This window comes from Neophocaena asiaeorientalis, unplaced genomic scaffold (assembly GCF_003031525.2).
Source record: "Neophocaena asiaeorientalis asiaeorientalis breed wild unplaced genomic scaffold, Neophocaena_asiaeorientalis_V1.1 scaffold37, whole genome shotgun sequence".
NCBI classification, from domain to species: domain Eukaryota; kingdom Metazoa; phylum Chordata; class Mammalia; order Artiodactyla; family Phocoenidae; genus Neophocaena; species Neophocaena asiaeorientalis.
Genome location: NW_020174269.1, coordinates 1,004,938 through 1,031,538, shown reverse-complemented (window position 1 = coordinate 1,031,538; position 26,601 = coordinate 1,004,938). Strand labels below are relative to the sequence as shown.

The 26,601-nt window shown below is 34.9% G+C and overlaps 1 protein-coding gene across 3 annotated transcripts in view; it reads left to right on the top strand.

Annotated features, from left to right (window-relative positions):
• Positions 1-26,594, top strand: part of HOMER1 (homer scaffold protein 1) — a 124,504-nt gene extending 97,910 nt beyond the window's left edge. For 2 of the 3 annotated variants that reach the window (XM_024755707.1, XM_024755708.1), the window contains 4 exons: positions 1,851-2,007; positions 6,087-6,197; positions 6,816-6,896; positions 23,512-26,594. In XM_024755707.1, the coding sequence (XP_024611475.1) occupies positions 1,851-2,007; positions 6,087-6,197; positions 6,816-6,896; positions 23,512-23,700 (538 nt within the window). In that variant the 3' untranslated portion in view covers positions 23,701-26,594. The remainder of the gene's footprint in view (positions 1-1,850; positions 2,008-6,086; positions 6,198-6,815; positions 6,897-23,511) is intronic. The other variant, XM_024755706.1, reaches the window with a different exon arrangement.
• The last annotated feature ends 7 nt before the right edge of the window (positions 26,595-26,601 follow it).

Genomic DNA, 26,601 nt, shown 5'->3' with positions numbered 1-26,601 from the left:
CCCGCGTCCCCTGCATCGGCAGGCGGACTCTCAACCACTGCGCCACCAGGGAAGCCCTGCTCTTTAATTTTTAAGAGGTTTGATATTTGCATGTATCAAGTGTTTAAATTAGTTCAGTAAGATTTTTGTTGTCAGATTGTAGAGTCCATTTAAATAAAACTAACATCTGTAGCAGAAAAATTGGTAGATGGTTTAAAAATCTATAATTCAGTTAGGGCAGGTGAATTGGTGCATGGTTTACTCAGAAAATCTGAACCTGGAAAATCATTCCACAAAAGAAGAAATGGAAAGAGCTTTCTTTTTAAGGATAGAAATGGATTGTTAAATTAATAGCTTAACTGATTGTTTGATTTTGTCCTTTCTTGGTGGTTGATGAAGTTTTTTCTGTAAACTTTAGAAAATTTTTTAACTTTTCATTTAAAACTGATTTTAGACTTACAGAAAAATTGCAAAAACTGTACAGGGAATCCTAATATACCCTCATCCAGCTTGTCTTCATGTTAACATCTTACATAACCATAATATAATTATCAAAATCAGGAAATTAACATTGATATAATGCTACTAACTAAACTACAGATCTCAGTTTTCACCAGTGTCCCTTTTCTGTTCTAGGATCCCATCCAGGATCCCACATTGCATTTCATTATTTCTTCTTAGTCTCCTCCATTCTGTTTCTCAAACTTACCTTTTTTTGACACTTTTGAATCATGCCAATCAGTTATTTTGTAGAATATATATGATGTTTTTACAAAATTGGAATGACGGCTATGCATTTTTGGGAAGAATGCCACAGAAATGATCTTGTTATGCTGATATGTCTTCTTCCTGGTGATGAGCTCTAGAAATCTTGATGATTGAAATGATACTTTCTTTTATACAATATATATTAAGATTACTATAAAATATCAATCCACCAAAACATTTGCTCTGTGATGCAAATGACTTTTTAAAACCCAAAATGCTGATTTAAAAAGCTATTATCATCACTAGTTAATGGGATGAAGTTAGTAGAATTTCACTAATAGGAATAAACGGTTCAATAATGAGAAAGAGAAACCATCTTTTTCTTTCAAATGAGGTAATTCTTTCTTCATTGGAAAGTTAAGAAGGAATTATCAAGAGAGGGGTCTTCTCACCTAATGGAATAGTCTTTGTAATAGAAAATTATCTTGGTTGAGATACTTAACTCTGGGTAACTTATCAAGTAGAACATTAAATGAGGAAAAAGATGATTGCTTTAGTTTTGTTCTATAAGTGACACTGGAATTCTATCAGAAGTTAAGTGTTTAGAACCAGTTTCTAGGTCTAGCTTATCATATGACCTGAATTCAATTTATTACAGCAAATTTTGTATTTGGGGCATTTAAAAATTCTGAATAAGATGACGTAAATCAACAATTTCAAAAGAAATACTGTATTACATGTTCCGGACCTTATTAACATTGAAGCATCCTCATATGTTTTATATGAAGGAATGAAATTGTACTTCAGGCTTTGACGCTCTTAAAACATAAAGTACGTTGTTAGGTTTTGTTTATAAATATTTTTCAAGATATAATGTTTATTCCTCAAAAGAGAATGGGTAGAATCTCTTCTGTAGATACTTGTATCTGTCATAAAGAAGGGAACTCTTCCATATTAAGCCTCCTACTTTGGTAGCTTTTATATTTCTTTACTTGGTAGGTTTTATGCACTAGGAACATTTCAGTGAAATATTTGTGTTTTTATTCTTTTGGGGTTGTTTTTGAAACATTCTTGGATTATAAACCAAATAATAGAAGTGAGTACTGTTGTCTCTTCAATGTAACAATATTCAGCATAATGGGTAGAATTTTCTTTTATTTTAGTTCAGCAATCAGCAAACATTGGGAGGCTGAACTGGCTACCCTCAAAGGAAATAATGCCAAACTCACTGCAGCCCTGTTGGAGTCCACTGCCAATGTGAAACAATGGAAACAGCAACTTGCTGCATATCAAGAGGAAGCAGAACGTCTGCACAAACGGGTAAGTTCAGGGCTGCTATGGGTAAGGATTTAGAGCTAACAGATTTTCTTGATCAGAGGAAATTTACATGTAGATTCAGCACAGGAACATCTTATGGAGATTTTTGTTGGTTATCAAAACATATATATGGTTTGTATTATATGTTTATTGGTTAAGAAAAATATTTTCTGCAGTTTAATGGGAATGAAGAATATGCAGCTTTTGGAGTCCAAACACCTGATTTCAAATTCCTGTTGTGCCACTTATTAGCTGTCTGACCTTTGGTAAGTTGTTCCCCACTTTCTACTCAGTATTCTCATCTATAAAATAGGAATAATAACATAGACTCTGTAATTCCTGTGAAAATTGAGATACTGAATTGGCATGTAATTCCAGTTAATGATAATGCTTTTATTATTTTATTTTATTGTTATTTCTTAAAGAAACAACAGTAAATTTGAAAAATACAGGTAGAAAATTCTTTATAAAAGTTGGTAACAATACAAATATGGGGCAGTAAAAGAAAAATCAGACATCACAGTACCATTAATATCAGAAGACTAAACAATTACTTAATAAAGAAATATTTTATTCAAAGCATATGCATTCACCCAGTAGGAAGCAGATGCCACTAGTTTCTGTTTTTCAAACAGCTGCCAAAGAAGTGAACCCCATAGACAAGAGGAAATGGACTTAGAGCACAGTTTGAGGAGTGTACTTAGTGGACCAGGATGACCGGGGAAGTAAGGTAGAAGTTGAGTAGAGACTGGAGGGAGAGTAAGAACCCTGAGTAAACACCGTTCTATCCTAAGTATAAAAGTCAACTCATGAGGGGGAAAGAGGGAAGTTGTTATTTAATGAATATAGTGTTTCCATTTTGCAAGATGAAAAGCTCTGGAGATCTGTTTCACAACAATGTGAATATACTTAACGCTACTGAACTGTACATTTAAAAATGGTTAAGATGATAAACTTTTACTGTGTTTTTTATTGTTTTTTACCACAATAAAAAAAATTAACTTAGGACAACTGATTCATAATCCAAAAAAACATTCATTGAGGAGCTATCCTTTTTACGTATTCCCTGCCCTTGAGGAATTTTTGCTTTAAGTAGTCAATTGAATTTTAAAGAAACAAAGTATTTTTATTTACTCACATAATTATAATTTCCAGTGCTCTTCTTTCCTTCCTGTAGGTCTGAATTTCCATCAGGTACCATTTCCCTTCAGCCTGAGTAACCTCCTTTAGCATTTTTTATATATATTTATAAATATATATACATATATATTTTATCTTTACTACAGGTTGTGTTTTCCTATTTCTTCACGTCTAGTCATTTTTGGTTGTATATTGGAAATGGTAAATGAGATGATATTATAGAGCCCATAGATTCTGTTATCTTTCTCTGAATATTCAGTGTTGAATTTTGTTTCAGAGAGCAGCTAAATGACTTGTATAGTCATCCCTTGGTCTCTGAGGGGGATTGGTTCCAGGATCGCCCCCCCTCACCAACCACCTCCTGGATACCAATATCCACGAGTGCTCAAGTCCCTTATATAAAATGGCATAGTACATTCATCCCTTTGTATCCACAGGTTTCACATCCACCGTGGGTATGGAGGGCTGACTGTACTTTGAAGTTTGGGAGGTACAGACTTACGCTTTACTAGTTGGTTTATTTCCGTTTTGTTCTTAATTCTAGGGTGAATCCTTGAGTCCTGGAAAATCTTTATTTCTAAGGCATAACCCTTCTGGGGTTTCAGTGGGAAACTTAAGGTGCTTGCTAAGACCTAATTTGGTGGGACTCTAACCTCAAAGTGTTTTCTCTGTGGTGAGCACTACCACGGCTTAGCTCTTTCAGCCTTCTAGCTTCTCTCCCAGACCGCTGAACTCCTTGGATTCCTACTTTTACATGTTCAGTTCAGAAGTCAGCCAAAGATTTAAGGGGTGTCTGTATGCTTTTTAGAGGTCATTTTTTCATACAGTTCCCTGAATTTCTAGTTGCTTAACCTGTTCTGAGGCATCCCCAACTCCTCAGACTCCTTGAGAAAATAAGATCTCAGGTTTTTGCTTGAGTTCTAGTCAAGCAGCTCAGCCAGACTGCACAGTGCCTTCAGGCAAAAAGATGTGTAAATGTGTATCTCACCCAGTATGATGCTTTCTTTCAGTCTTTTGCCCAATTTGGTCATTCACCAGGGCCTTCTAACAGTTGATGTTTACATTTTGCCCATGATTTGCAATTGTTATCTGAGGGAAAGGTAATCCAGTAAAAGCTACTCCATCATTATCAAAACTAGAACTCCTCGTGAGGAATATACTACCTAACTGAGCAAAGAAAACTAATATATATTAAACAATAGGGAAATAATTCCCAAGATTTTTGAACAGATGTTCAGTGTTGTGGACCAGAGGTCAGGAGAGCCTTGAGCACTTGAGTAGATAGGAATGGCTTTCTAGAGAAGTGCATTCTGAGCTGAGAGTTGAGGGTTTGGCTAGTTTTGAATGGTTTTCAAAGGTAAGAGAAGACATTCTAGTTAAGTCAACAAGATGGATATGAGCATGGTTTGTTCTTAGGACAGGGAGATTTGCCTGCTTTTAGCTGAAAGTGCATAACTAGGTGTCTTGGGCAATGAGATGTTTAAGTAGTTTGTGGCTAGCTTATGGAGGACCTGAGAGTTTAGATTTGATGCTGTGAAAAAGATGAGCCATTGAAAGGCTTTTAATGGGACAGTCACACAATGAAAGATGGATATTAGCAGTTTGCAGAAGAGATAAAAATAGACAAAGGATATAATTAGGTCCACTGGCAGGTCATTGTTTTTGTTTACACCTGGATGATAAGGATCTGCACAAGCTATTAGAGCATGAATAGAAAGCAAGAAAGTGATATGAGAGGTAGAGTGACAGAATATGGAGATTAATTCAATACTTGGAAAATGTGAGGGAGAGAGATTTGCTGTTTCCTTAGTAGTCTACAATTTATTATATTCTAGTCAATCAAAATGAATGAGATCCTGACATGTGTAGAGAGCTTTGATAAGGTGTGTGTGTGTTTATGTTGACTTCTGTCTATTTTGACTGTTTTTGGATGGTATAACTTTTACGGATAATGCCATTCTCTGTTCTCTCAAAAAATAGCAAGTGCACATTAGAAGTTTTGTTGCTCTCTGGACCCTCAGTAAATTTGTATTGAGTAGAGAACTGTTCTCTTTTGCTCTAAGAACAAATTGATGTGAAGATATTCTAGTATCAAATGATTTAAGTTGTATTTTAAGCATATCTTTTCTTCCAGATTCCTTTACATTTTAGAAATGTCTGAAAATTTTTTCACTTCTGCAAGACCAGTTTTCAGAACCCATATTTAATTTGAAGGCTACAGATGGAGGGCGGATGGCTGATTTTGAATTTGTTTTCAGAAGAAATTTTTAAAGAAGACTTTCGTTACAGGGGTTCTCTACTGTCATTAATCACTTAATTTAAGTTTTCCTAACCTTTTCATGACCAAGTCTAATTATTTCCTTTGTTCTTTTTTTTTTTCCTTTGTTCTTTATCCTTAGTCCTAAATTGATTTTATTTTTAATTTTTATTTATTTATTTTTGGCTGCGTCGGTTCTTCGTTGCTGCGTGCAGGCTTCCTCTAGTTGCAGCAAGTGGGGGCTACTCTTCGTTGTGGTGCGTGGGCCTCTCATCATGGTGGCTTCTCTTGTTGCAGAGCATGGGCTCTAGGCGCACGGGCTTCAGTAGTTTCAGCACATAGGCTCAGTAGTTAGGGCTCTCAGGCTCTAGAGTGCAGGCTCAGTAGTTGTGGCACAGGGGTTAGTTGCTCCTTGGTATGTGGGATCTTCCAGGACCAGAGGTGAAACCTGTGTCCCCTGCATTGACAGGCAGATTCTTAACCACTGTGCCACCAGGGAAGTCCCCTAAATTGATATTTTTTAACAAATCAATTCTATTCATCCTACCCTGTCAATATTTCTCAAAATTAATTTTGATATATTGATTCAAAATTCATTAGTCACCTATCAGGGACTTATATGTCTTCAGCAAGAAATCCTTTGAAATTGTCGTGTAATTTAATCTGTGTTCTCATTTAATTTTAGGTTACTGAGCTTGAATGTGTTAGTAGTCAAGCAAATGCGGTGCATACCCATAAGACAGAATTAAATCAGACAATACAAGAATTGGAAGAGACGCTGAAAGTGAAGGAAGAGGTATTTGCTACTTCTCACTTGTCTGTAATCTCACTAAAATATGTGTACAAACATTACAGTCTATGTCAGATTTAAAGGTACTTTATGCAGTAAGATCAGGTTGTGGGGTGTTTTTAGGATGAAATTTTTCTTGAGTGATATTAAGCTTGTCCATATTTTTCCCATCCCTGTGTCTGTTATGAACTACAGTGAGGCAGTCAGACTGAGATACTGCCTCTTGACTTCTGTAATGAGAGTTGTATTCATACAATCAACAGAAAACCATTAGAAGTTAAATGAATTTTACAAGCTGTTCCTTTGTCTAGTTTCCAGTCAAAAGATTTAATATCCCAGGAAAGAATTATATCCACAAAGCTTGAAGCAACCTTAAAATGTTCAGACTGCTGTTTCTAAGCAGTGCTGTACCAAAGCAACCAAGCTGATTTGTTGCTTAAGATTATGCTGTACTAGACAACATACCCATAAAGATGAATTTACCCCTTGAAACCAGTATAAAGGAATGTTTTTTAAGTCATCTTTTTTCTAAGGACTGGGACAATAATTTCAGGGAAAAATAAGGCCTTCTCTCTCCTTGATATAATTAAAATATTGTTAAAGACATTGCTCTACTTTTTCTAGGAAATAGAAAGATTAAAACAAGAAATTGATAATGCCAGAGAACTACAAGAACAGAGGGACTCTTTGACTCAGAAACTACAGGTGAGCTATAATAAAATTTTTTATTCATTTCTGCATAAGTGAGAGTCATCAATCATTCTTTCACTTAGTAATGACTTTTTTTCTGTAACTCTGTTTTATAGTTTATTGGTCACTTTTCTTTTCCAGGACTTCTGATTCATGCCTGATCATTGATTTTTCAAAAATTACTTGATAACTTCATCTACATAGCTTATCATCATAGATGGTCATTTTATAAATTGTCGTTAGTAAATTATTTTAGAAATGTCTACTTTTTAACATAAAAAGTACTCTGAACTTAAAGAAAATTTCTCAAATGGATAATATTCAGTTTTGGAATTCTCGTTTTTTTTTTCACTCTGAACTAATGTATGAATTACAGCAGTAGTTGTGCTCTAATGGAAATCAAGGTAGTGTTCTTTTTCTTTCCTTGCCCTAATTTTACTCACTTTTCTCTGCATAAATATTATGCTTCCTGACTCTAATTCACATATACATATCCTTTTCAGTGGTAATCAGCCTTGGTTGGGGAAGATTTCTCAAAATTACAACCCAAATCTCCTGCTGCCAGCTCAGGCACTTTTCTTATACCCCATGACCTCAAGAAGGGTCAGGACCACTTCAGGGTTTGGAGTAGTTATAAATGTGTGTATGAAGTGACGAATTTGGGACAAAGGGTGATGAGTGGGACCTGGAAGCCTAGGATTGGAAAGAGTACCTAGATTATTATAAGAATGACCAACATTTATTGAGTGCTTATTATGTACCAGATACTGTGCTTTACTTATATTATGCATTTAATCCATAGAACAGTCATATGAGGAAACTAAGGCTTGGATAAGTTAACTTGTCCAACCTACATTTAAATGAGCGCAAATTCTGTAACAGAGACCCTTCATAAAACAAAGTTTCTTTATATGAAATGAGATAGTTCCTTCTTTCTCTCCCATCACTGACTTTCAGCAGTCTGGGAAAAATGAAGTTGCTTGTTTTGGTCTGCCCTATTAAACAGTGTTCCTATATTTAACCATTTGTGTAGATTAGTGGTTCTCAGCTAGGGGTAGTTTTGTGCCCCAGGGGACGTTCAGCAATGTATGGAGACATTTTTGATTTTCGCAGCTAGGGTAGTGGAATTGATATTTAGTAAATTGAAGCCAAGGTTGCTACTGAACATTGAATTATCCAGCCCAAAATTTCAAGAGTGCCAAAGTTGAGAAAATCTTGGTGTAGAATTAAAATATGAAGCATGTAATCAGGGCTGGAAGAAATGGGGGAAATGCAGGCTAGTTTTGTCTTTTGTTTTGGTTTGGCTCCCATTGTTTAATTACTTGCTTTGATACAGGCAGTTGCTAAGCACTTACATATGTTAGCTCTAACTCTCACAGTAACAGGTGTGGTATCCCCATTTTCAAAGAGAAGGCAGCAGTTTAGAGGTGTTAACAAGTTTAATTAAAGCACTTAGAAAGTAGTGAAGCCTAGATTTGTCTTGATTCTAAAATCTCTGTTCTTTCTGCATTACCACACTGTTTCAGCAGCCAAGCATCCAAGCCATCCCTAACAATTCTTGGGAAATTTTTTTTCAGTTATGTATACATTTACATTGTCCCAGAGAAACCAAGAAGTGATTTATTCATATCAAACTTCTAAATGTATTTCATCATTGATTGAGCAGTAATTGAATCTTACAGCTGGCACCTAGAATTGTGACGGTCAATTCTTACCTGCTCTTTCACTGAATATCAAAAATTCTTATCAAAACAGCCTACCTGGAATAGGACAGGGAAACTTTCAGAAAACCTAAGGGTGAATTCTAAAAGGCCAAGCCACAGAAATAACCTGTATTTTTTCCAACTTGAAGAAAGTTCCTTCTTTATAGCCTGGTCCCTCCTACCTAAAGATCTGCTTGTCAAAAGTTCCAACACTCTTGAACCTCCATTCATAAATTCAGTCCAAAAAATTGGGATCATTAAATATTTGGAATGGTAGAGGAACTTTGAAATTGCAGTGCATGGATTTGGATTGTAGGTATGGATATGGATAAAAAAATTTGTAGTTATGGGTAAATTAAAAATAGTATGATATGATTTTTCTAATTTGCAAGTGTTTTTTTCCTCAAATGTCAATGTAACATATGCTCATTGTAAAAAATTTAGAAAAATGTAATTTAGCAGGGAAAGAAACCCCATAATCCCATCATCCTAAGGCAAAGTGTTTAGAATTTTCTTCCCCCAATGTTTCTTCGGATAACTTTTTCTTTATGTGAGACATATAGATACCAATTTGTTGTCTTACTTTCCTAACAACATTATGTCATAAGCTGCATATGTTATATGGCTGTATAGTGTTCTCCTATATAGATATACCATAATTTTCTTCCAACATTCTTACAGGGATGGTTATTTGTTTTCAATGTTAGCTATAGTAAATAATGTCATAATGAATCTTTTTATATAATCCTTTCTCATTATTTCTTTAAGATGAACTTTTTAAGAAGAATTACTAGTTGTAAATGTTTTTAAATTACTTATGCTGAGAAATTGATGTCAGGAACAGCAGGATACCCTCTGGATATTGGTCTCCTGCCATCTTTGCTGTCTGATAAGGAACAAAGGAGTAGTTTACTATTTTTTTAGTATTATCATTTTTTTGATTACGAATTTTCCATATGCTTATTGTCATCTTTCTGTATCTTGAAGGCATCAAGTACATTTTCACCTTAGAGTACCTGGCGTATCCTTGCCTGGAGGTCTGAGCCCCGAGATCTTCAAATGCGCTGGTTTCTAATGTAATTTACATCTTGGCTCACATGTTAATTTCTCTGATTTCCCAATTTAAGCACTACTTTGCAGGCTGCCACACCCCCTCCCCCAGTACTCTTTATAATATTACCATGTCTTATTTTCCTTGTAGCAGTCATCACCATATGAAATGATCTTGGTTTTTTTTTATTTTTAAAATATTTATTTATTTATGGCTGCGTCGGGTCATATTTTTGGCATGCAGAATCTTTCATTGCAGCATGTGGGCTTCTATGTAGTTGTGGTGCACGGGCTCCAGAGTGCGCAGGCTCAGTAGTTGCAGTGTATGGACTCCAGAGTGCGTGGGCTCTGTAGTTGTGGCACATGGCTCTCTAGTTGTGGTGCACAGGCTCAGTAGTTGCAGCATGTGGGATCTTAGTTTCCTAACCAGGGATCGAACCTGCATCCCCTGCATTGGAAGGAGGATTCTCAACCACCAGGGAAGTCCCAATGATCTTGTTTTTTTAATTTATTTTTAAACTTTTTATTTTGAAGAAATTTCACACTTACAGAAAGGTTGCATGAATAAGACAAAGATTTTTCATGTACCTTTCACCCACATCCCCCAGATGTTAACATCTTTGCCATATTTGTTTCGTTTTATCATTATGGAACTCTCTCTGTATATATTCATATTTTTTTCTAAATGTTTGAGAATAAGTTCCAAATATGCCGTCCCTTTGCCTCTAAACACTTTAATGTATATTTTGGTTTTTTTCATATTTAATTTTTAAATTAATTTTATTGGAGTATAGTTGATTTACAATGTTGTGTTAGTTTCTGCTGTACAGCAGAGTGAGTCAGTTATAATATACATATCCACTCTTTTTTAGATTATTTTCCCATATAGGTCATGACAGAGTACTGAGTAGAGTTCCATGTGTTATACAGTAGGCTCTTATTATCTATTTTATAGAGAGTAGTGTGTATATGTCAATCCCAGCCTCCCAATTTATTGCCCCCCTTTCCCCTTTGGTAACCATAAGTTTGTTTTCCACATCTGTGACTCTATTTCTGTTTTGTAAATAAGTTCATTTGTACCATTTTTTTAGATTCCACATATAAGCGATATCATATGATATTTGTCTTTCTCTGTCTGACTTCACTCAGTATGACAATCTCTTCAATGTTTTTTCTAAGAGTAGGACAGTCTCTTAGATTACCATCAAAATCAAGAAATTATCTAAAGACTTTATTCAAATTCCCATAATTGTCCTAATAATCCTCTTTATAACAAAATTTTTAAAATTGTTTTTCTGGTCCAGGCTTCATTTCAGGATCACAAGTTGTATTTAGTTGTCATGTCTATTTATTTTGTTGTTTAAATTGTCCCAGATTTGGCAAGTGGGAACCTTTTTAATCCTGCTTCTGTGTCCTTTGGATGTGACCCTGTCATTTAAAGAACTTCATGTTTTAGCTCAACTAGATATTCCTAGTTGTATTTATCAGCTTCAGCCTTGAAATTAGCTATTTCTTCAAAGAAAAATTTCTTTTAGCAAAGTTTAGCGTTTACAAACCAAGTTCTGGGCGCAAGATATACCTTTTGCTATTGAGATGTCATTGTTTCTAGGCCCTATTAATGATCAGAGCTAGAAGTACACACATAGCACATTATGTCCATTACAATAGCTATATTGAAAAAAAACAAACCTGAAATCATACTCATACCTCCCACTGCAGTCCAGTACTATGGAGTTCATTTTAGCCTTCCCCATTTTCCTGTTAGTAACTCCTTTCCCCAATATTGTTATAAAGCAGAAACTAACACACCATTGTGAAGCAATTATACTCCAATAAAGATGTTAAATAAATAAAACACACAAAAAAGAAACCACAATATGTTTATTTGCTTGCTTAGTCCTTGAAAGCACAGAAAGTGGTTTCTAATTCATACCACTGCCAAAACAACAACAACAACAAAACTCTACTAACTAGAGATCAGTATTCTTTTTGTCCTTAGCCTGTGTTCAAAAGTTAGGTTAGTTCTTCCACTCCCCCTTTTCAATTGGTTAGTTATTCATTTGAAACACATTTATGTTCATTTATATCTTATTATATTCCATTTTAGTTTTTTTCTTCCCCATTCTTTATTTTGTATTTGTATGCATTTACAGAGCATATGAAACATTAACATGGTTCTAAAAGTCAGAACTATTCAGGAAGATATCTTCAGGGACACGTCATCCTGTCCAATCCAGTCTACCCCCATTCTTGCCCCCCATTCCCGGCTGCCCCCTGTGGTAACCAATCTCATTAGTTTCTGGTTTATCCTTTCTGTGTTTCTTTTTACACAAATGAACAGATATGTCTCTTTCTTAATTTCCTCCCCTTTTTTTCCTATACAAATGGTAACATACTCTAGATTACTCTTCCGCACTTTGCTTTTTTTTAATCTAAGGCATGTCCTGGAAATCACTCTATGTCCTGTCAGTTCATAGAGACCTTGTTCATTCTTTTTTTTTTTTTAGCTGTATAGTACTTCATTTGCATGTGTGATAGTTTTTAAAACCACACTCCTTTATATGGGTATTTAGGTTTCCAGTATTTTGCAGCAGTACTACAATGAGTAACCTTATGCATAGGTGTTTTATTATTGTTGGAGGTGTATCTACAGGGTGAACTCTTAGGAGTGAGATTTCTAAGTGAGAACATCATGTAGTCAAATTCCTCTCCATGATGGGTTGTGCCAGTTTTCCCTTGTATCATCAGTGTGAGAGAATGCCTGTTTCTCCACAGCCTCACCAACAAAATGTGTTCTCGTACTTTTTTAACTTGTGGCAATGTATGATAGGTGGGAAATGATAGTTTTAATTTGTGTATCCCATATTATGAGTGAGATTAAACATCTTTCATAAGCTTAAAGGCCATTTCGGTATCTTTTTGTACCTGTATAGATTGTGTTTTCTTGTCTTTGCCCTTTTTTGATCCTTCTTCCACAAAATTTGAAGAGTTCTTTATATATCTGCAATTATATGTTACAAGTATTTTCTCCCAGTTTGTCAAAGTTTTTGACTTTGCGTAAGATGGTGGTGTTGTTTTATGTAGTAGTCAAATACATCATTCTTTTCTTTCATTGCTCTAGCTGTCAATCATAGTTAGATAGCTCTTTTCCAAACTCAAATCATATGCGAATCCATCCATATTTCCCTTTAGTACTTCTGTGCTTTCATTTTTTACATTTAGATCTCTGAGTCATTTGGGGTTTGTCCTTCTGTGTGTGGTGTGAGATATGGATCTAACTTTATCTTTTTCCAAATGTCTATCTGCTTATCACTACCATTTATTTAAAACTTTATCCTTTTTTTCCAGAGATTTTAGATATTCAATTTCCATGTGTGTTCTGGTGTATATCTGGACTTCTATGCTATTCTACTAGTCACTCTTACGTATTCCTAGTACCACACTTCTTTAATTGTAGAGGCTTTACAGTATGTTTTAATATCTGATAAGGCCAGTCAGTCCTCATAGCCTTCCTTTTTCATTGTTTTTTAATATATTCTTACATGTTTATTTTTCCATACAAATTTTAGTATTAACGTTAGTACCAATTTTAGTGTCAATGAAAACTTTAGCTCTATAAAAAATTTCATTGGGATTGCTTAAAATTTATAATGCTAGTTTAGCAGAAGTGTGGTTTCCATCCTATCCAAGAATAAGGGATGTCTTCTTATTTGTCCACATCTACTTCTGTGTTTTTCAGGAGCATTTTAGGGTTTTCATGCTGTGAATTTGGCATGTTTCTTGTTTATTTGTAAATATTTAATCTTCTTTTCTTCTATTGACAATGGAGTTTTCTCTACCATCGTATCTTTTAATTGATTATTGTTTATATATTGGGTTGGCCAAAAAGTTCATTTGGGTTTTTCCATAAGATGTTACAGAAAACCAGAATGAGCTTTTTGGCCATCCCAATATATGAAAGCTGTTAAATTCTGTTTGCTAATTTTATATCCCTCTACCTTACTAAATTATTTCATTGTTTGAACTAGTTTTGTCATTTATTCCATTTATTCTCTAAGATTTCCTAGGTATACTAACATATATTCTGCCAATAGAAATAATTTTACTTCTTTTCTTCCAGTTCTTATGCCTCTGTTGATCTTTCCTGTTGAATTACACCTGTTAAAAATACAGGTACAGAGGTGGAGTCAAGATGGCCTACTAGAAGGACGTGGAATTCGCGTCTCCTCACAACTAGGTCACCTACCAGGCACCAGTGGGGGACCATAGACACCTAAGGGGACAGGAGGAACCCCCAGCGACCGGCTTGCAGGATCTTGGTTCCCAGGCCGTAGGTCGGGCCCAAGCTCCTGTGGTGGGAGCTCCAAGTCCAAACTGCTGGACTAAGAGAGAACCTCAGACCCCAGGGAATATCAGTTGGAGTGAGGCCTCCCGGAGGTCCGCATCTCAGCACCAAGTTCCGGCTCTTTCCAACTGACTGCAAACTCCAATGCTGGATGTCTCAGACCAAACAACCAGTAAGACAGGAATACAGCACCACCCATCAAAAAAAAAAAAAACAAAAATGAAACAACAAAAAAAAATGTTACAGATGAAGGAGCAAGGTAAAAAACTACAAGACCAAATAAATGAAGACAAAATAGGCAACCTCCCTGAAAAAGAATTCAGAATAATGTTAGAAAAGATGATCCAAAATCTTGGAAACAGTATGGAAAAAATACAAGAAACATTTAACAAGGATCTAGAAGAACTAAAGAGCAAACAGTGATGAACAACACAATACGGAAATTAAAAATACTCTGGAAGGAATCAATAACAGAATAACTAGGCAGAAGAATGGATAAGTGAGCTAGAAGATAAAATGGTGGAAATAACTGCCAGGGAGCAGAATAAAGAAAAAAGAATGAAAAGAATTGAGGACAGTCTCAGAGACTTCTGGGACAACATTAAACACACCAACATTCGAATTATAGGGGTTCCAGAAGAAGAAGAGAAAAACAAAGGGTCTGGGAAAATATTTGAAGAGATTATAGTAGAAAACTTTCCTAACATGGGAAAGGAAATAGTCAATCAAGTCGAGGAAACACAGAGAGTACCATGCAGGATAAACGCAAAGAGAAACACACCGAGACACATATTAATCAAACTATCAAAAATTAAATACAAAGAAAAAATATTAAAAGCAGCAAGGGAAAAACAACAAATAACACACAAGGGAATCCCCATAAGGTTAACAGCTGATCTTTCAGCAGAAACTCTGCAAGCCAGAAGGGAGTGGCAGGACATATTTAAAGTGATGAAGGGGAAAAACTTACAGCCAAGATTACTCTACCCAGCAAGGATCTCATTCAGATTCGATGGAGAAATTAAAACCTTTTCAGACAAGCAAAAGCTAAGAGAATTCAGCACTACCAAACCAGCCTTACAACGAATGCTAAAGGAACTTCTCTAGGCAGGAAACACAAGAGAAGGAAAAGACCAACAATAACAAACCCCCAAAATTAAGAAAATGGTAATAGGAACATACATATTGATAACTGCGTTAAATGTAAATGGATTAAATGCTCCAACCAAAAGACATAGACTGGCTGAATGCATACAAAAATAGCACCCATACTTATGCTGTCTACAAGAGACCCACTTTAGACCTAGGGACACATACAGACTGAAAGTGAGGGCATGGAAAAAGATATTCCATGCATATGGAAATCAGAAGAAAGCTGGAGTAGCAATTCTCATATCAGAGAAAACAGACTTTAAAATAAAGACTATTACAGGACACAAAGAAGGACACTACATAATGATCAAGGGATCAATCCAAGAAGAAGATATAACAACTGTAAATATTTATGCACCCAATATAGGAGCACCTCAATACATAAGGCAAATGCTAACAGCCATAAAGGGGAAATCGACAGTAACACAATCATAGTAGGGGACTTTAACACCCCAGTTTCACCAATGGACAAATCATCCAAAATGAAAATAAGGAAACACAAGCTTTGAATGACACATGAAACAAGGTAGGACATTCCATCCCAAAACAACAGAATACACTTTCTTCTCAACGGCTTATGGAACATTCTCCAGGATAGATCATATCTTGGGTCACAAATCAAGCCTTGGTAAATTTAAGAAAATTGAAATCGTGTCAAGTATCTTTTCTGACCAAAACGCTATGAGACTAGATATCAATTACAGGAAAAAAATCTGTAAAAAATACAAACACATAGAGGCTAAACAATACACTGCTTAATAACCAAGAGATGACTGAGGAAATCAAAAAATTCCTAGAAAGAAATGACAATGAAAACATGACGACCCAAAACCTAAGGGCTGCAGCAAAAGCAGTTCTAAGAGGGAAGTTTATAGCAATACAATTCTACCTCAATAAACAAGAAATATCTCAAATAAACAACCTAACCTTACACCTAAAGCAATTAGAGAAAGAACAAAAAATAACCCAAAGTTAGGAGAAGGAAAGAAATCATAAAGATGAGATCAGAAATGAAGGAAACGATAGCAAAGATCAATAAAACTAAAAGCTGGTTCTTTGAGAAGATAAACAAAATAGATAAACCATTAGCCAGACTCATCAAGAAAGAAAGGGATAAGACTCATCAATAGAATTAGAAATGAAAAAGGAAAAGTAACAACTGACACTGCAGAAAAAGAAAGGATCATGAGAGATTATTACAAGCAACTGTATGCCAATAAAATGGACAACCTGGAAGAAATGGAAGAAATTCTTAGAAAAGCACAACCTTCGGAGACTAAACCAGTAAGAAATAGAAAATATAAACAGACCAATCACAAGCACTGAAATTGAAACTGTGATTAAAAATCTTCCAACAAAAGCACAGGACCAGATGGCTTCACAGGCGAATTCTATCAAACATTTAGAGAAGAGCTAACACTTATCCTTCTCAAACTCTTCCAAAATATATCAGAGGAAGGAACACTCCCAAACTCATTCTCTACGAGGCCGCTATCACCCTGATATCAAAACCAGACAAAGATGTCACAAAGAAAGGAAACTACAGGCCTATATCACTGACGAACATAGATGCAGAAATCCTCAACAAAATACTAGCAAACAGAATCCAACAGTACATTAAAAGGATCATACACCATGATCAAGTGGGGTTTATCCCAGGAACGCAAGGATTCTTCAATATACGCTAATCAATCAATGTGATACACCATATTAACAAATTGAAGGATAAAAACCATATGATCATCTCAATAGATGCAGGAAAAGCTTTTGACAAAATTCAACACCCATTTATGATAAAAACTCTCCAGAAAGTAGGCATAGAGGGAACTACCTCAATATAATAAAGGCTATATATGACAAACCCATTGCAAAAATAAGCAAATGGGACCTAATGAAACTTAGAAGCTTTTGCACAGCAAAGGAAACCATAAACCACAAGCCATAAAGGTGAAAAAACAACCCTCAGAATGGGAGAAAATATTTGCAAATGAAGCAACTGACAAAGGATTAATCTCCAAAATTTACAAGCAGCTCATGCAGCTCAATATTTAAAAAAAAAACAACCCAATCCAAAAATGGGCAGAACATCTAAATAGACATTTCTTCAAAAAGGATATACAGATTGCCAACAGACATGTGAAAGAATGCTAAAGATCATTAATCATTAGAAAAATGCAAATCAAAACTACAATGAGATGCAGACCTGCTAGAGAATGGACTTGAGGATATGGGGAGGGGGAAGGGTAAGCTGGGACAAAGTGAGAGAGTGGCATGGACATATATACACTACCAAACGTAAAATAGATAGCTAGTGGGAAGCAGCTACATAGCACAGGGAAATCAGCTCTGTGCTTTGTGACCACCTAGAGGGGTGGGATACGGAGGGTGGGAGGGAGGCAGATGGGAGAGTGAAGAGATATGGGGACATACGTATATGTATAACTGATTCACTTTGTTATAAAGCAGAAACTAACACAGCATTGTAAAGCAATTATACTCCAATAAAGATGTTAAAAAAAGAAAAAAAACCTAAATGTAAAGCTAGACACTTTAAAACTATTAGAGGAAAACATAGGCAGAACACTGTATGACATAAATTACATCAAGATCCTTTTTGACCCACCTCCTAGACAAATAGAAATAAAAACAAAAATAAAAAATGGGACCTAATGAAAGAAAAGCTTTTACACAGCAACAGAAACCGTAAACAAGAGAAAAAGACAACTCTCAGAATGGGAGAAAATATTTGCAAGCAAAGCAAAATATATAAGCAGCTCATGACCTCAATATCAGAAAAACAAACAACCGAATCCAAAAATGGGCAGAAGACCTAAACAGACATTTCTCCAAAGAAGATACACAGATTGCCAACAAACAGGTGAAAAGATGCTCAACATCAGTAATCATTAGAGAAAATCAAAACTACAATGAGGTATCATCTCACACCAGTTAGAACGGCCATCATCAAAAAATCTACAAACAATAAATGCTGAAGAGGGTGTGGAGAAAAGGGAACCCTCTTGCGCTGTTGGTGGGAATGTAAATTGATACAGCCACTATGGAGAACAGTATGGAGGTTCCTTAAAAAACTAAAAATAGAACTACAGTACAATCCAGCAATCCCACTACTGGGCAAGTACCCTGAGGAAACCATAATTCAAAAAGAGTCATGTACCACAATGTTCAGTGTAGCACTATTTACAATAGCCAGTACATGGAAACAGCCTAAGTATCCACCGACAGATGAATGGATAAAGAAGATGTGGCACATATATACAATGGAATATTACTCAGCCATAAAAAGAAATCGAAATTGAGTTATTTGTAGTGAGGTGGATGGATCTAGAGTCTGTCATACAGAGTGAAGTACGTCAGAAAGAGAAAAACAAATACTGTATGCTAACATATATATATGGAATCTGAAAAGAAACGGTTCTGATGAACCTAGGGGCAGGACAGGAATAAAGACACAGACATAGAGAATGGACTTGACACCGGGAGGGGGAAGGGTAAGCTGGGACGAACTGAGAGAGTGACATGGACATATATACACTACCAAATATAAAATAGATAGCCAGTGGCAAGCAGATGCATAGCACAGGGAAATCAGCTCTGTGCTTTGTGACCACCTAGAGGGGTGGGATAGGGAGGGTGGGAGGGAGGGAGACTCAAGTGGGAGGGGATATGGGGATATACGTATGCATATAGCTGATTCACTTTGTTTTACAGCAGAAACTAACACTACACTGTGAAGCAATTATACTCCAATAAAGATGTTTAAAAAAAAAAAAGATCTCATGCACTGAGGAGTAAACAAACAAACCAAAAATACAGGTACAGTGTTAAACAATAGTGGAGGTGACAGACTTCTCTTGTTCCTGACCTTTGTGGAAATGCCTCTAATATTTTTCAATTAATTGAAATGCTGGCTTTACCACTAAAATATAGGTATCTTACCATATTATGAGAGTGGCTAATTCCTATTTTCTTGAGTGTTTTTTACCACAAATGAGTGAACTTTGTTAATAGCTTTTTTAGTATCTATCTAGATAATCATAGTTTTTATCCCCAGATCCATTAATATGGTTTATTAATGGATTTTCTAAAACTGAACCACATTTGCATTCCTAGAATAAATACCACTTAGCTGTGGTGTATCATTTTATTAATGTGGTACCAGATTTTTGTTCCCTATTATTGACAGTTTTTACATGATATTCATTTGTAATATTGGTCTGTAACTTTCTTCCATTTTCAGGTGGGGGCTGAATTTATAAGATTTAGGTATCAAGGCTATACTAGCTTCATAAGATAATTTGGACGATTTTGTTTATTTTCTATGCTCTGGAATAACTTATGTCGTATTGGAACTGTCTGGTCTTTGAAAGTTTAATAGAACTTCCCCTTGAAACCATCTGGGCCTGGTGATTTTTATGGAGTAATTCCATGATTACTCTCTATTTCTTCTGCAGATATTGGGCTGTTTAAGCTTTACATCTGGGTTTTCAAATATTCAGTGGGAACTCTTATAATTTCTTATTTTATATAGGTTTTTTTCTTTCTTAAGTAATGATATGTCTATTTTAAGCTTTTTGCAAAAGGAGATTTTGACTTATTAATTAGTGCTACTCTTTTTCTGTCCTCTACCTCATGAATTTTTACTTTTATCTTTATTTCTGCCTTTTGTTTTGGTTTACTTTTTTATTGTTTTTCTAGCATTTTGAGAAGGGAATTTAATTCCTTTATTTTCATTTTTATTTATTTGTGTTTAAGGCTATAGATTTTTCTCTGGTCATTGCTTTCATGTGTCCCATAGATTCTGACAGTGTTTCCATTATCATTATTTCTTGAAATTCTGTAATTTTGGTTTTATTTCCCTTTCACGCTAGAAGTGTTTAAAAGAACATGTTTTAATTTGCTTGTGGAAGGGCCTTTTAGTTTTATGATTTAGTTACTTATTTCTAGTTTTACTGCATTGTGATCATAAGGGTTTGTTTATGTAATGTCTGCTTTGCCTAATTTACCGATTTTTTGTGTAATCTAGCATATGATCAATTTTATGAATGCTTTTTATTGATTTTGTAGTTTAAGACTTCTATATCCTTACCTTTTTTGTTGTTGTTCCTCTTGATCTGTCCTATATTGAGAGTGGAATATTAAAAGCTCTTATCAGTGTACTTTTTTCTATGTCTCCTTAGACCTCCTGTAGTTTCTTCTTTATAAAGGTGGCTACTGTGTTTCTTGGTACATAAACATAATTGTTATATCTTCATTGTGTGTTGTCACTTTTAGCATTAAAGGTGTCTTTCTTTGCCACTTTTTCTACCACTATTACAACCCCTGCCTGGTATACCTTTGCCCATATCATAAGTTTTGGACTTTCTAAATGAATTTCCCAGTGGAAGGACCATTTATTTTATGACTAGCTATCCCCAAAGTCCCTTTCTCTTCTTTTTACTCTCAGAAGTATGCCTTTCCAAGGTTGCCTTCTCGAGTGTCCTGTATACTGTGAATTCGCTTCTTGTAGGCTGCTCTGGTCTACCAGGACTTTTTGTTTCCCACCAGTATTTTGGCACTTTCAGTGGTCTTTCTCTTTCTTTGGATTATTAGAGTTCAGTCTTAGGCCTTTCATTCTCCTGTGCATTTCCCCACAACCCTGCCTTGCCCTCTGCGAAGAGAATAAGAACTTGAGAAATATCTTTGCTAGAAACTGGTGCTTATATCTCCTAATTATAGGTAACTTGAAGTTTGTATTGTTCTCTTTCTTCTAGTTGAAGTTGTGGAATTCGTGTCATTTTATTTGTTCTTATTATTGGTTTACACAGTTTGGAAAGATGGTTGAAAGATTTCAGTGCACACAGTGATTTCCTCAGTTACACAGACGTCTGTTCTGTTGACTTCTTTGTTACCAGTATCTTCCTTCTAGAATGCATACTCCATCAAAACAGGGCCCGTCTTTATTTTCTACTTTATCTTCAGCGCTTAGTATGTAGAAGACACTCAGTAAATAATTGTTGAATAACTTCTTCTTTAACCCATTTTTCTGTTGAATTATTAATACTTGTTTTGATGATTTATGTCATGTTGTATATGAAGGTTAATAATCTAATAGAACAATAATTTATCTTTTAAGAGTTTAAGGTGTGAATCAGATATCAATAAAGACAATTTTTTGTAGCTTTTATTTAGATTAAATGATGCAAGATTTAAATTTATAACCTGACCTGGTCCCATTGATGGTGGTAATAATTGTCTACATTTTTTTAATCACTGTAGTGTTGTAGACTCCATATCTAACAAATACAGAGCATTTGTATTTATATACTTTCAGTTACTGCCTTTTAAAGCACTCAAAAGGGATTTAGCAAATTCTGGCCTTAGTGCTTTATCTTGGTGCCCCTGGCATATGCTCACATATGGGTAAAGGGGAAGGGGAAATAGTAGCACAAAAATGCTAATAAGCAGAAGAATGAGTTGGGAGGGAGAATAAAAGTCAAGAAGAAGGTATGGAAAATATAGACAGAAGGTAGAAAACTGGGACATGCCACCAATCATTTTGCTTCATACTGATGCTGGGTTGTCTGTTCTTCCTCTGGGATCTTATTCTCTGCCTCAGAATAGACCAGCACCAACAGCATTGTATTGGATCCCTTTTGTTACGGGCCTAGTGAAATTCCTCCATCAGAGAAATGGCTTAGAGCACAAGACTCCTGGAGAGAACAGCTCAATTTTAATAGCTGAGGGAATTTGGTGTTTTGCTTGCTTCCACTGAAAATGGTTGGATGTTTCATTGATTGGCAAGGAGAACAAGGAAGCCTTTCATTTTTAAGGACGGCTTTAGAGGGCAAACTGGGTGGTGCCTGGTGAAGTGGGTGTTTTCTAGTGAATGACATTTGGTCTATTTTTACAGTTGGAAACATTCTACAGTACTCTTAAGCTTATTGTTTAAGCAGGCAAGAGAGCATGCTGTGCAATCATGAGTGGAATTTTTACATTTGATCCCAGGGTCTGTTTTCTCCCCCATAGTTTAGGGCCTCCATGAACTTGGCTTCTGAATTTATAAATATTTTATTGGTTTCAGAATCTGCTCTCAGTTTACTTATCTTCACCTTGTAGATTATTCAAAGGGAAAAGATTAGAAACATACCTGCTTAACATCTAACAGTAAATACTTTAAGATTAGATTGGAATTCCCTAAATTCTTTCTTTATAAGTCATTATAACTGCTTTCTTCCTTTTTTTGTATTTTCCCAGGCTCTTCCGACTCATCTGTGGTGTCTTTTTGCTTGAGCTTTGCTCTTAGTTAAACATGTGAATATTTCTTTGTGTTGAGAATGCTAAATCAATGGTTACTTTCTTATATGTATTCAAGTCAGTTTTCCAATTATTTTTCTCAAAAGTTTAATTTTGCTGGTATTATAGGACAAATACATTTTGGAAAGAAGTGCTCATAATCCCAACAAGCAGAACTGTTTCCTATTTTCTGTGTGTACTTTAATTCCTATTGTTTGTCCTCATGCATACTAATTTTTGCCTCATTGCAGTGTGCTGCTTCATGTTCTGTTATTTTCATTTAACGTTTACCAGATTGCCTTTCAATAATTTTTTAAAAACAATCTACTGTCCTTCAGATATATAGTAACTTCTAAATAATTTTTAAGTATGCCAGATTTTATTCTGTTTAAAAAGTTAAAAATTTTTTTGTTGTCATGAACTTTTACTTCCCTTTTGTCATTTTTTTCTTTCCTTAATCTGTAGTATATTGGAATTGTTGTATAATTCTCTTATATGTACAGTTATTATATATCTTCACTACAGTTTTTAGCAGGTGAGCTATATTCTCTACCGTATGCATTCATTTGACATTGAGGCGAAACAAAGAATAATTAACATATTCAGAGAATCCTAAAACCTTATTTGAGTCATTTTTCTTCTCTACATCTTTCTCCAAAATTTCCAATAAGGAGAAAAAATTAATTTGTCTCTTTTTCTCTGCCTTCTTTCATCTGAGATTGCTAACAATTGTGCCAGAGGAAAAGAACATGGGCAGAAATAGAAAAGAGATGCAGATAATCCACAAAATGGGTCTTCATCTGATCTCAGTATTTGAAGTGCCTAGACTAGTGTTGCCTGGCACAAAGCAAGCAGTCAGGAAATTTGTGTTGGGGGGACAGATGTATTCATGAACAAGCCAATCAATAAAACCACATGTATTTCTCAGATGGCAAAATCTAAAAACCTCCTTAAATTGTATTGAGACTCAGAAGGTCATCCTAATTATCAAACTGCATTAATTACCACAATATTAGTCATAACAAAAGTTATATTGTTTAAGACTTAAACTGACACACATATATATATCACACTTTTGTTTCTAAAGGAAGTAGAAATTCGGAACAAAGACCTGGAGGGACAACTGTCTGACTTGGAGCAACGTCTGGAGAAAAGTCAGAATGAACAAGAAGCTTTTCGCAATAACCTGAAGACACTGTTAGAAATTCTTGATGGAAAAATCTTTGAACTAACAGAATTACGAGATAACTTGGCCAAGCTACTAGAACGGAGCTAAGGAAAGTTAAATTTCAGTGCCAATTGATTAAAAAATATACTGTCTCTCTTCATAGGACTGTTTGGGCTCTGCATCAAGATTGCACAAAAAATTTGAATATCCCTTGTCCAAGAGGAGGATCTTTTGAAAATTGGAATTGTATATTTCAGTGTAAATTTTAGAGTTCAGCTTGTAGCTAGTTGGGGAAAAAGAGATGAAAAACTTGAACTACAGATTACCTCCATGTATATTATTGGCCATAGTTAACTAGAAAGTTATAAACAGACACTTAATGCAATCTTTTTTCCTGATATTAGCCAATGGGAGAATTAACAAATGTCTGGGTCACATCCCCTTTTTGTGTTCAACACAGTGAAGGTTATCTGCTTTTTAAATTAATTTATTTATGATATCTAAAGCTGTGTTTTGTGCAAAAACTTAGTGATGAAAGCCCTGTCTTTTGTTGTAATCTGAATAATTTCTCAGGATATTTTTGCACTGCTGGCAGCAGTGCCATTACCAATTAATTCTTGCCAGGAGTGAGAGTGAGCTGCATCTTTAATTGAAACATACTTACTATAACTGGGTGTATAGAGTTCTTCCCTTTTTTTATACTGGAAGATATTTCACTCTGGTGACCACTCTGGTACACTCTGGTGTTCTCTAATCTTGTCTGCTGTATAGTTTACTTTTCCATATTGATTCCATGTATTTATGAGAAGATATTGTCTCCCATTTTATTACACATTTTAAAGCCAACTAATGAAGGCAGCTGAGTCCCTCCAAAATTTTTCTTTTTAAATTTCTAATAAATTTGACACACAGTACTGAAATACAGCAGCCCGTCACTGGCGGTCTGGTCTAGCAATGTTAAGTATATTTACAGAATATGCAGTTACATTTATTTATATATTTTGCAAGAAATCTTTTCTGAATGATTAATGCATTTCAATTTACAAATAATAATGGTTGTTGGGAAACTGTTTATTATAGATCATTTTAAGGTGTATAGCTATTTTAAAGGCGATCCATTTCCATCAAGCAGCCAATCAGAGGACTATTGGGATTGGAGCCGTGTACTCTGTCTGGGTCTTCACATCAACCACGTCTCTAGTCAATCCTCACAAGGCAATATTCTAAACTGTTAACTAGGCATTTCAAAACAGGAATTCAATTCAGCGGGCTCTTCTCAGTGAACAGGATTTAATGTTGTTTTGAGGTAATTTTAAAGGACTTTCAGCAAACATGCATTTCTTTATATATTTCTTTTAAGAAACTGTTTTAAAAGTAAGTCAAGTGCTGTCTAGTCTGCTTATGGAGTAGGAACTGCATCAGAGTCCATATATTCTTGCTGTCCAATGCTTGTGACGTTGAGGAGGGTTCTTATTTAAAGTGTATGCTTGAGTATCTGACTCCATGGAGTTTACAAATGCACTGACTTTTTGTTTGTACCCCAAAACAGTTGAATTGTTAAGTACAGAATTAAGCTGGATAATCAATTTGTAACCATTTTTTCACTCACAAACAGCTAATCAACACTAGACAATTTTGTTTTATATATATATGTATGTGTATGTATGTAAATACATACATATTAATTTATATTAGAGTGAAAAATAAATGGTTTGTTTCTAACGTTAGTTTCTAAAGTGAGTTTTCAGGTGTCTCTGAAAAGTTTATATCAGACACTTAATCATCTTGTATTATGTGCTATAATATCATGTAAGTTACCTCCATCTATTTTAGGGTATTTGCCTCACCTGTTTATAATAGGGAGGATAATTTAGGTACACAAGCTCAGAGCTATTTCTCTGATAAATCAGGTAATAAAATTTATTTGATTGATGGAATTTTGAAGTAGATGTGATTTTATCCATCAGTTTCTGAGTAACAGAGCACCAGATTTTAATTAAAATAGGGGATTTAGCACTAGGAATCAGGAAATTTGGTTATGAAGAGTTAAAAATTCAAAAACAAATAGGACAAGCTGTTGAAATGGTAAGTGAATTATTTTAATGATGTAATAAGATATTTTTAAATTTTGACAAAGTTGTCATTTAATGGGAAAATAACTCACCAAAATGTCTCCACTTGAATTGTATTGATATATGAGACATCTGTAATTCGATATATACATATACTCATATGTATATACAGAAAATTATTTTTAATATTTTCCTATGGACATGAAATCTAAAATTGGAAATTTTGTGAGTTTTTTCCTTTCCAATAGAGTCTAATTTTTTCTTTTTTTAGTGATTCAACAATTTCTAGAGGGCTGCACCTTTAAATTCCCAGATTGTCATTAGACGTGTACAGTATATGGGATAAGGTGGACACAAGTGCACATATAAATAAAATTTTCTTATTAAGACTATTTTAAACATTCATTTACAGTAGGAGAGTATCTAGAAATCATCATCTACAAGTCATAATTAGGTTGTGTGCCTACTGTAGTTTTCTTCATTTCTGTATTATATAAATAAAAGTTTGCATATTAAAATTTGATTTTTCCCAGAGACAAGTATTATATAATGTATGTTTAGATCAAACTGTGGTAATATATTTATCAGAAAATAATGTTGGGGACTATAGCCTGAACATGTGGACTTGAAGTGACACAGAAAAGGAGAGCAGAGATTGATCCCATTGTGTGTAAGTTATTATAACTATGAATTCTTGTACAAAAAAGACAATTGAAAAAAAGAAAAACAAAAATACAGTTTTTATTTTGAAATACACTTGTTGTTCTCTGGAGAATGTATCTTTTTTTCCTTCAGTCTTTTACAGATACTTTTTAAAAAGCATTTAAGTGATGGCAGCATTTACTTAAATCTTACAGGTGCTACTGGATTTTGCATTAGTGTGTTATGTTGTGAAATCCTAACTTTGACATAAAAGGTTTTATAAGTATTTCCCTGC